We start from the raw sequence: 12273 nt of genomic DNA, 5'->3' as shown, positions 1-12273 counted from the left end.
CAACTTAAGGGGTCAACAGAGATAGACAGTATAAATAGGAAAAAGAAAAGCAATTAGAATCTCCAAGAAGAAATAATGCTGTCATCTTATATTTACCAATCTTACATTTCAAAGCTCAATTTAGCTTCCAGTTTCTATCCCAGCATGTAAGGAGGCTGGAATTCACCACTCCCTCATAACAGTAAGTAAACAGCTAACCCAAGTGAAAAATAACAACTCTTCTTATATCTGACGTAAAAGATGAGGCCACAGGGCAAACCTTCTCACCTAAAACTGGAGAGACAGATAATCACAACTCATTTGAGCAGAAATCTCCATAGAACCTAGCATCAGAGAAGGAAAATCTGAACTGTATGTTTACCAGCTACTGGAAGCTAGTGTGGGAAAGTAAATTAACAATTCCAAGAGGACCCCCAACACTTTGTGACTCTCACTTACTGGAACTCCATAGCTTCTCACAGTGAAGATCATATAAAAATCCCCTTGGGGCTTAGTAGGGGGAGAGTAAAATTAACCTTTTTGAAATATGCCACTGCATTCTGTTCTCAGCAAGGTCTGCCCTCAGGAGAAACTAACCAGAGCCTGAACTACCCGGACTGAACAGACTCGTTCCATATCGGGAATGGAGTACATTAAGGCTGTATATTGCCACCCTGCTTATTTAACTTATATGCAGAGTACATCGTGCAAATGCCAGGCTGGATGAAGCACAAGCTGGAATCAAGATTGCCAGGAGAAATAACAATAACCTCAGATATGCAGATGACGCCATCCTTATGGCAGAAAGCGAAGAAGAACCAAAGAGCCTCTTGATGAAAGTGAAAGAGGAGAGTGAAAAGTTGGCTTAAAACTCAATATTCAGAAAAGTAAGATTATGGCATCCGGTCCTATCACTTCATGGCAAATAGATGGGGAAACAATGAGAGACCTTACTTTTTGGGGCTCCAAAATCACTGCAGATGGTGACTGCAGCCATGAAATTAAAAAACACTTGCTCCTTGGAAGAAAAGCTATGACAAACCTAGACAGCATTACTTTGCCAACAAAGGTCTGTCTAGTCAAAGCTATGGTTTTTCCAGTAGTCATGTATGGAAGGGGAGAAGGCAATGGCAACCCACTCCAGTACTCTCGCCTGGAAAATCCCATGGATGGAGGAGCCTGGTGGGCTGCAGTCCATGGGATCGCTAAGAGTCAGACACGACTGAGTGACTTCACTTTCACTTTTCACTTTCATGCATTGGAGAAGGCGATGGCAACCCACTCCAGTGTTCTTGCCTGGAGAATCCCAGGGACGGGGGAGCCTGGTGGGCTGTCATCTATGGGGTCGCACAGAGTTGGACACGACTGACACAACTTAGCAGCAGCAGCAGCAGCATGTATGGATGTGAGAGCTGGACTATAAAGAAAGCTGAGTGCCAAAGAACTGACGCTTTTGAACTGTGGTGTTGGAGAGTCCCTTGGACTGCAAGGAGATCCAACCAGTGAACCCTAAGGAAATCTGTCCTCGATATTCTTTGGAAGGACTGATGCTGAAGCTGAAACTCCAATACTTTGGCCATCTGAGGCAAAGAACTGACTCATTTGAAAAGACCCTGAAGCTGGGAAAGATTGAAGGTGGGAGGAGAAGAGGACAACAGAGGATGAGATGGTTGGATGGCATCACCAACTCAATGGACATGAGTTTGAGTAAGCTCCTGGAGTTGGTGATAGACAGGGAGGCCTGGCATGCTGCAGTCCATGGTGTCGCAAAGAGTTGAACACGACTGAGCAACTGAACTGAACTGAACTACCCAGGCTTTATCAGAGACTAATTGCCTTGGGGGAAGGGAAATAGCCGGACCGGTTGGATCTCTTTGTAGTCCAAGGGACTCTCAAGAGTCTTTTGAACTGTGGTGTTGGAGAAGACTCTTCAGAGTCCCTTGGACTGCAAGGAGATCCAACCAGTCCATTCTAAAGGAGATCAGTCCTGGGTTTTCATTGGAAGGACTGATGCTGAAACTCCAATACTTGGGCCACCTCATGCGAAGAGTTAACTCATTGGAAAAGATTCTGATGCTGGGAGGGGTTGGGGAAGGAGGAGAAGGGGACGACAGAGGATAAGATGGCTGGATGGCATCACCGACTCAATGGACACGAGTTTGAGTGAACTCCGGGAGTTGGTGATGGACAGGGACGCCTGGCGTGCTGCGATTCGTGGGGTCACAAAGAGTCGGACATGACTGAGCAACTAAACTGAACTGAACTGAACTGCCTTGGGGGAAGGGAAATAGCCCATCTATTTCCCCACTCCTCAGGCCATCCTAGCCCTCCTAAAGAGGAGAAGTGGAGGTCTGAAAAGCACATGTGAAGGTCGCAACCAGATGCAAAGGCTCAAAAACATGGAGATCTAATCACAGCTTTAAAGGATGCTTCTCCTCCCTCTATACCTTACAACTGTACCTCTAAAAGCCCACCTCTTACCCAGAATATCATTTCTGGCTTTAAATTAAAAAAAAAAAAATTGCAAGGCATACCAAAAAGCAAAACAAAAAAAAAGACAGTTTGAAGAAACAGGGAAAGAATTAGAACCAGAGTTAGAGCAGAGATGTTGAAACTGTCAGACCAGAAATTTAGTACAACTCAGATCAGGAGATCCTTATTGCAAATTTCAGGCTTAAATTGAAGACAGTAGGGAAATCCACTAGGCCATTCAAGTTATGACCTAAATCAAATCCCTTATGATTATACAGTGGAGCTGACAAACAGATTCAAGGGATTAGATCTGGCAGACAGAGTGTCTGAAGAACTATGGACCAAGATTAGTAACACTGTCCAAGAGGCAGTGACCAAAACCATCCCAAAGAAAAAGAAACGCAAGAAGCCCAAGTGGTTGTCTGCAGAGGCTTAACAAATAGCTGAGGAAAAAAGAGAAGCACACAGCAAGGGAGAAAGGGAAAGATATACCCAACTAAATGCAGAGTTCAGAGAACTGCAAGGAGAGGTAAGAAGGCCTTCTTAAAGAAACAGTGCAAAGAAACAGAGGAAAACAACAGAATGGGGAGAACTAGAGATCTCTTCAAGAAAACTGGAGATATCAAAGGAACATTTCATACGAGGATAGGTAAGATAAAGGAGAGAAATGCTAAGAACCTAGCAGAAGAAGGTATGAAAAGGTGGCAAGAATACACAAAAGAACTATACAATAAAGGTCTTAATGGCCCAGATAATCACGTTAGTGTGGATAATCACTTAGAATCAGACATCCTGGAGTGTGAAGTCAAGGGGTCTTAGGAAGCATTACTACAAACAAAGTGGAGGTGATGGAATACCTGCTGAGCTATTTCAAATCCTAATAGATGATGCTGTTGAAATGCTGCACTCAACATGTCAGTAAATTTGGAAAACTCATCAGTGGCCGCAGGACTGAAAAAGGTCAGTTTTTATTCCAACCTCAAAGAAGGACAATGACAAGGAATGATCAGACTTCCATACAATTGAAGTCATTTCACATGCTTGCAAGGTAATGCTCGAAATCCTTCAAGCTAGGCTTCAGCAGTAGTTGAACTGAGAACTTTCATGTGTACAAGCTGGATTTCTAAGAGACAGAGGTGACAGAGATCAAATTGCCACATTCACCGGATCATGGAGAAAATGAGGGACTTCCAGAAAAACATCTACTGCTTCACTGACTATGCTAAAGCCTTTGACTGTGTGGATCACAACAAACAGTGCAAAATTCTTAGAGATGGGAATACCAGACCACCTGACTTGTCTCCTGAGAAACCTGTATGCAGGTCAAGAAGCAACAGTTAGAGCTGGATACAGAACAACAAATTGGTTCAAAATTGGGAAAGGAGTATGACAAGGCTATATATTGTCACCCTGCTTATTTAACTTATATGCAGAGTTCATCATGCAAAATGCTGGGCTGGATGAACCAAAAAGTTGGAATCAAGATTGCTGGGAGAAATATCAACAACCTCAGATATGCAGATGGTACCACTCTACTGGCAGAAAGTGAAGAGGAACTACAGAGCCTCGTAATGAAAGTTTAAAAGGAGAGTGAAAAAGCTGGCTTGAAACTCAACATTAAAAAAAAACTAATATCATGGCATCTGGTCTCATCACTTTATGGCAAATAGAAGGGGGAAAAGCAGAAGCAGTCAGTGACGTATTTTCTTGGACTTCAAAATCACTGCAGACAGTGACTACAGTCATGAAATTAAGACACTTGTTCCTTGGAAGGAAAGCTATGACAAACCTAGACAACATATTAAAAAGCAGAGACATCGCTTTGCTGACAAAGGTCCATATAGTCAAAGCTATGGTTTTTCCATGTACGGATGGAAAGTCATGTACAGATATGACAGATGGATCATGAAGAAGGCTGAGCACCGAAGAACTAGTGCTTTCAAATTGTGGTGATGGAGAAGACTCTTGAGAGTCCCTTGGACTGCAAGGAGATCAAACCAATCAATCCTACAGGAAATCAATCCTGAATATTCATTAGAAGGACTGATACTGAAACTGAAGCTCCAATACTCTGGCTACCTGATGTAAAGATATGACTCACTGGAAAAGACCCTGATGCTGGGAAAGACTGAAGGCAAAGGAAGAGGGCGGCAGAGGATAAGAAGGTTAGATAGCATCACAGACTCAATGGATTTGAACTTGAGCAGACTCCAGAAGATAGTGGAGGACTGAGGAGCCAGTCCATGGGATTGCAAAGAGGTGGATACAACTTAGCAACTGAACAATAGTAACAACAAATGATTACTGTGCTAAGGGTTCTAATAGAACAAGCAAACAATATGCAAGAATAGATGGGTAATATAAGCAGGGACATGAAAATTATAAGAAAGAATCAAGAAGAAATGCCAGAGATCAAAAACACTAACAGAAATGAAGAATGCCTTTGATGAACTTAGTAGACTGTATTCATCTGTGGCAAGAATCACTGAACTTGAGGATATGCATATTACAGAAGGAATAAGTCAAGGCAAATTTAAGGTTTTCTTTTTTGAAAACAGGTATAACAGATAACAGTTTGTTCAAAATAATAGCAACAAAGTATTTCATTATTTATGCATATACATATAAAATATGTAAATATACATTTATTACAAACATACCCATATTCATGAAAAGAATAACAACAATGGCACTATGGCCAGGAAGGAGGAATTATGAATACTTTGTTATTATAAGGTACTAGCACTACCTGTAAGGTGGTTCAGTGTTATCTGAGAGTAGATTGGACTGGTTGTAAATATTGCAATATCTAAGGCAATCATTTAAAAAAAGTGAAAAAAGAAGCAAACTGATGTGCTAAGAAAGGAAAGAAATCAGAATTCTGGAAAATGCTCAACTAAAGCTATAAATGACAAAAAATGGAAGACAAGAATAAAAAACAAAGGCAATGAATAGAAAACAGTAACGAGTTTGGCAGGTATCAATCTAACTAAATCAATCATCACTTTAAAGGGTATTGGTCTAAATTCACCAAATAAAAGACAAATATTTATACAAATTCTAGAAATTTGTATAAGTCAGTCTCCCAAGGCAAAGGAAAACAGAAGCAAAAATAAACAAATGGGACCTAGTTAAACTTACAAGCTTTTACACTGCAAAGAAAACCATAAACAAAAAGACAACTGGGAGAAAATACTTGCAAACATCATGATTGATAAGGCTTAATTTCCAAATATATACAAGCAGCTCATACAATTTCAACATCAAAAAAACCCAAACAATTAAAAATGGGCAGAAGGCCTAAACAGACTTTTCTCTAAAGAAGACATACAGATGGCCAACAAGCACGTGAAAAGATGCTCAACATCACGAATCATCAAAGAAATGCATATCAAAGGCACAATGAGTCAAGAGGAAGGGGACATATGTACACCTATGGCTGACTTATCTTGATATACAGCAGAAATCAACACAACATGTAAAGCAATTATCCTCCAATTAAAAATGAATTTTAAAAGGCACAATGAGGTATCACCTCACACCTGTCAGAATGGCCTTCGTTAAAAGTCCATAAACAGTAAATGCTGGCGAGGCTATGGAGAAAAGGGAACCTACCTATACCGTTGGTCAGAATGTAAACTGGTGCAATCACAACGGAGAAAAGCATGGAGGTGCCTTAAAAACTGAACACTGAGTTGCCATATGATCCTGTAATCCCATCCATGGGTGTGTGTCTGGAGAAAACCATAATTCGAAAAGACACATGCACCCCAGCAGGACAGCACTGTTTCCAACAGCCAAGGCATGGAAGCAACGACAGATTCATCCATTGACAGAGGAATGGATAAAGAATATGTGGTCCCATTAAGTCGGAAAGAAACATGCACCCCAATGTTCAGAGCAGCATTATTCACAGTAGCCAAGATATGGAAGCAATCTATCCATACCCAAATAAAGAAGATGTGGTGTGTATACACACACACACACAAACTGGAATATTACTCAGCCATAAAAAGAATGAAAATTTGCCATTTGCAACAACATGGATGGATTTATGCTTAGTGAAATTAAGTCAGACAGGGAAAGACAAATACTGTATGATATCTCTTATATGTGGAATCTAAAAGAAATTAAAACTAGTGAATTTAACAAAAAAGAAACAGACTCACAGATGCAGAGAACAAACTAGTGGTTACCAGTAGCGGGGAGGGAAAGGGGAGGCTCCAAAAAACAGCAGTGGATTAAGAGGTACAAATTACTATGCATAAAATAAATAACCTACAAGGATATACTGTACAGTAGAGGGAATATAAGCAATATTTTTAGATATCTATAAATGCAGTATAACCTTTAAAAATTGTGAGTCACTATGTTGTATCCTTGAAACAAATAATATTATACATCAATTGTACCTCAGTAAAATTTTTATAGCTTAAAAAAAAAGCTAAAGTAGCTGTATTAATTTCAGATAGAGTAGACTTCAGAACAAGGGAAAATATGAAGGTCAGAAGCATCACATAGTAATAAAGAACCCAATTCTTCAAATGTCTTCAAAAAGACATAGGAGACTTTATTGTGTATGTGCGTAACAAGAAAGCATCAAAATACGTGAGGCAAAACTGATAAAACTGCAAGGAGAAACAGATGAGAATACCGTTACAGTTAGAGACAGCAACAGCTCTCTCCCAAAAATGAACAGACCCAGCAGGCAGAAAATCAGTGTAAGGGTATAGCTGAATTCAACAGCATCACCTCAACTGGTCAGAATTGGCATCTATAGATGATTTCATCCTACAGCAGATACTTTCTTCTCAAGCTCAAGTGGAACTGACACTAAGACAGACCATATAAAATACATCTAAATAAACTTAAAGTGGAAATTGTACAAAGTACAGTATCAGACCACAACGGAATTAAACTAACTTAGTAACAAGATAGCTGGAAAATCCCCAAATTCTTGGAGAGTAAGCAACCCACTTCTTTATAATACATGGATCAAGAAGAAATATCAAGAGAAATTCTGAAATGTTTTTAACCAAATGAAAATAAAAATACAACTTATCAAAATTTATGGGATTCAGTGACGGGCAGTTGACAGCATTAAATGTTTGTATTAGAAGAGAAGAAAAAATTTAAATTAATAATATAAGCTTCTACCTTAGAAAACTAGAAAAGAAGAGCAAATTAAATATAAAGTAAGCAGACAAAAAGAATTAAATTCAGAGCAAAAATCAATGAAAATGGAAACAGGAGATCATCTGCCACAATTGGGACATGCTATGAAATAACAGGTCCATAATCTGCCAAAGTGTCACAGTCAGAAAAGTCCAGGAAGACTGAGGACTGCTGCAGACCCAGGGAGGCGAGGAGATGCTCCACCTGATGCTGAGCCGTGTCTTCCTTCCCCAGAGGACTCAGTGCGATGACTGACAAAATGACAGGGGTTATGTGAGAGTCAGATGATCACAATGCAGCAACAGTAACCTCTGATGTAGATGGCTATACTGTGAATATTTTTGAAAGTACTCTTATTTCTAGGAAAAACACACTCAAGTACTGGGGAGAGGTGGGCATTCCAGTCAGCAACTTACTCTCATGTGGTTTAGAATACAATCAAGTTCTCCGTAATGCTCTCCAACTTATCTGGAAGTTTGTGATCATTCTAAAACAGAAGTTTACTGAGAAAATAAAAGAAAACTCCACGAAAACAGACCTTGATTCCTTTTCTGGTGAATCCCTAGAACAGTGTCTGAAGACGTGTGGCTTAGGGGTGTGACAGCTAACTGCCGCAGAAATCAGGACAGGGTCCAGAAGGCGTAAGCATGGACAAAGTAAAATAACCACAGGTATTTTAAAACTTAAGAGATAACTGCCAAAACAAATAGCTTTAAAAAAAAAAAAAAGGTTTATCTCAAGCAAGGAGCCTGGGTGAGAAGAAGCTGGACAAGAAAAAATTATTTTTCTTCATAGCCTTTCTGCACTATTTGATTGTTTAGCCAAGTGTTAGAAAGTACTGAACTTTGATTTTTGAAAATGTAAGGAACTTCAAAGTATCAGAATTTAATAAAAATACAATTGAAATAGCTTCTCACAAAATTAAAAAGGAAAAAGAAATCTTTGCCTGAGTAGGCAACGTCTAATAATTTTGTTCCTTACATGATAGCCTGGTCACATCTCATATGAGCTTTCTTTTGTTTACCATCAACCTTTTCTTTTTCAAAGATATGCAGAGTTAATTCCAACACTGACTGTAATAAAGAAAACTGGGTGGGACTTGCCTGGCAGTCCAGTGTCCTCCTCCCTGCAATGAAGCACGATCCCACACACCGCGAAGCAACTAAGCCCACATACCACAATTACTGAGCGCACGTGCTCCAGAGCCTGTGCGCCACAACTAGAGAGTCCCGAGCACCACAAAGCAACATCCTGCATGCCCCAACAAAGATCCGACCGACAAAGGCAAATAAGTAAATAATTATTTTTTAAAAACGAAGAGTTAGTGGCTCAGTCGTATCCAACTCTTTGCAACTCCATGGACTGTAGCCCACCAGGCTCCTCTGTCCACGGGATTTCCCAGGCAAGAATACCCATTCCCAAGGGAATGGGTTGCCATTCCCTTCTCCAGGGGATATTCCTGACCCAGAGATTGAACCCAGGCCTCCTGCACTGCAGGCACATTCTTTACCATCTGAGCCACCAGGGGGGCCCTTAAACAATGGAAAGCTGTGCAGTGGTTAAACACAATGTAAATACCTGGTATTTTTCTTGCTTCCATGGAAATGGAAGAAACAAAAATGGAAATAACATTCCCGTCAGTAACGGGCTCCCTTCAGCAGGAATTCCTATGACACACTATGCCTCCTATAAGGCAAACCAGAATGTAGGTGGGGCCACAGGTGCCCAAGTCTGCCACACAAACTCTGCATGCAGAGAGCTCATCTCACCAACCCAGCAGCAGGGAATGCTGTTCCCTGTGCCACAGAGGAGGGGGCAGATGGACGGTCTCATGGCAGAGTCCACAGCCTCAAACCACATCACACTGGACGCAGCTAACCCAGAGAGAGGTGAAAAACACCACATATAGGTTTGTACAGTAGAATCTCATTTCTTAAGAAATAAGACACAGCCTCACACCTGAAAAACTGGGAGAAAAAAGACTAAAATTTTAATAAGTAGGTATCAAAGGTGGTGCTTCCCAGGAGGCACTGGTGGTAAAGAACCTGCCTGCCAACGCAGGAGACGTGGGTTTGATTCCTGCGTCCAGAAGATCCCCTGGAGTAGGAAGCGGCAACCCACTCCAGTACTCTTGCCTGGAGAATCCCGTGGACAGAGGAGCCTGGCCAGGCTACAATCCATAGGGTCGCAAAAGAGTTGGACACGATTGAGCACACACTTCAAGTTTTAGTTTACTAGAGGTTTACTACGGCTCTCTCTGAAGCACTGATAGGTACACATACACCCAATGTGGGGGTGAGCACAGAGCAGTCACCACAGAGGGTGAGCCGAGCAAGTTTTACCCTCATCCAGTAATTCCAACTCATTCAAGAACTTGTAGATACAGAGTTAAAGACGGGATATTTCTGACTTCATAAATGCCTCTTCCTTATTTTTATGCATCCTATTGCTTAAAATAAAATCCAATAAAATCCTTAGGTATATTCTGACGACAAATAATAACCACTGGTCTATGTCTGGGCTAGAATAAATCAGTCCTACACACAAACAAGTGCCTGTTACGTTCTTTATGTTTCGGCAAAATCCTACAGACTACGAGGCAAATTATCTTTGTCAGCATCTACAGCATCGGAGAAGGCAGTGGCACCCCACTCCAGTACTCTTGCCTGGAAAATCCCATGGATGGAGGGGCCTGGTAGGCTGCACTCCATGGGGTCGCTAGGAGTCGGACACGACTGAGCGACTTCACTTTCACTTTTCACTTTCATGCATTGGAGAAGGAAATGGCAACCCACTCCAGTGTTCTTGCCTGGAGAATCCCAGGGACGGGGGAGCCTGGTGGGCTGCCATCTATGGGCTCGCACAGAGTCGGATACAACTGAAGTGACTTAGCAGCAGCAGCAGCAACAGCATAAACTTCCCTGGTGGCTCAGATGGTAAACCATCTGCCTACAATGCGGGAGACCTGGGTTTGACCCCTGGGTTGGGAAGATCCCCTGGAGGAGGGCATGGCAATCCACTCCAGTATCCTTGCCTGGAAAATCCCATGGACAGAGAAACCTGGTAGGCAAAACATAACTGAGCGACTTCACTTTCTTTTCACTTTCTTTCACAGCATAAATCGGTTCCATTAAATTAAGGGAAAAAGAGAGACAGAATTACCACAGCCTTATAAACAACTCTTACAGTCCTGAGATATTTAAGAATATTCTTTTATATTGAAATGGAACAAGAGAGGAAAACTCACCCAGGAGCCTACTGGTTGGCCTGAAGTCACCTGCACCCTGGGGCCACGGATGCTTGAGAGACTTTGCTAGAAAAGTTAAACCACATGACTCTGATAGAAAGAATACATTTCAAGATTAAAGCATGAAATAAAACCCAAAATACAAATGTGAATTTGTTGTAAATCACCTCTGCTGTATGATTTACAGAATACCTACCACAGGGCAGGGGAGCAACGTGAGGGGAATAAGAAACATGGGTGTAGAGGAAATATCTACCCTTGTTTCCATTGCCCATGACTGACTCTTCTCATATTTTCATGCTAATAAATGGCTCTTTTTCAAAATTCTAAAAAACACCCTTGTTTTGATAATATCATTAAACTACTAACAGACAGACTTCTGAAAATACGTGTGCTTGTGCTCAATCACCAAGTCAAGTCAGACTCTGCGACCCCATGGACTGCAGCCCACCAGGCTCCTCTGTCAATAAGAGTTTCCAGGAAAGAATACTGGAGTGGTTTGCCATTTCCTTCTCCAGGGGATATTCCTGACCCAGGGATTGAACCCACATCTCCTGTGTCTCTTGCACGACAGGTGGATTCTTTACCCACCTAGTCACAGAGTGAAAATATAACTCCATGTTAATAAGAAATTAATAACAATCTTTTTTCCTGCTCTCATAAAAACAAACCACAACAGCTCTCTTAGAACCTCAAAACTCAAACCTAACAAACTCACTAGGATTAAAATTAAAATATTTCAAAAAAATTAAAATGTTAAATTCAGAATCAAAGTCTCTGTCTCCATATGGGGAAAACTCGATACAACAATTTACATTAATACACTAAGATTTCTATAAATAAACAACTTAAGGGAAACAAACATTGGTGAAATCCACTCACTTTCCATCCTTTGAGAATCCTTTCCTTGCAAAAACATTGGCCAAAGAGTAAGTGCTGGATTGAGCTTACTGGAAAAGGATGCTGACTTTATATTCAATCTTGGCTTCTCCAAAGAATCAAAGTTTTTATTCTCCATGGGTGACACATAACAAGCGAAGTTCTTTGCAACCAGATCATCGTTAACACAAACCTGTGTAAACATTTCATGAATAAGACAAACACAGTCATGTGACTGTTCAAAAAACACGCCGAACTTAACTGAAAACTTTAATCTTCAGAAAAATTATTTTATAGAACAGAATTGGACAGAAATTGATCTCGTGACTTCTGCTTTAGTAATGGTGAACTATACACTTCTGGCCAACCTTCTTTGAGAAGAAAAACAGGAGAAAATCTTTTTAGATAATACCTTTGGATGGACATACCCAGAATACATAAAGAACTCTCAAAAAACTCAATTAAAAGAAAACAAAACCAATTTTTAAACAGGCAAAACATAGCAGTTAAAAGAATACAGC

General features: G+C 40.8%; 1 protein-coding gene across 2 annotated transcripts in view; it reads right to left on the bottom strand.

The window, feature by feature from the left end:
• Positions 1–12273, bottom strand: part of TDRD12 (tudor domain containing 12) — a 75721-nt gene that overhangs the window by 39289 nt on the left and 24159 nt on the right. The window contains exons 7-8 of one of the 2 annotated variants that reach the window (XM_059877492.1): positions 11756–11945; positions 10874–10963 (exon numbers count right to left, since the gene is read on the bottom strand). In XM_059877492.1, coding sequence (XP_059733475.1) covers positions 10874–10963; positions 11756–11945 — 280 coding nt within the window. The remainder of the gene's footprint in view (positions 1–10873; positions 10964–11755; positions 11946–12273) is intronic. The other variant, XM_024979033.2, reaches the window with a different exon arrangement.

The sequence above is a fragment of the Bos taurus genome, chromosome 18, assembly GCF_002263795.3.
Source record: "Bos taurus isolate L1 Dominette 01449 registration number 42190680 breed Hereford chromosome 18, ARS-UCD2.0, whole genome shotgun sequence".
NCBI classification, from domain to species: domain Eukaryota; kingdom Metazoa; phylum Chordata; class Mammalia; order Artiodactyla; family Bovidae; genus Bos; species Bos taurus.
The sequence above is the reverse complement of the archived record's forward strand: the minus strand, read 5'-3'. Positions and strand labels throughout refer to the sequence as shown.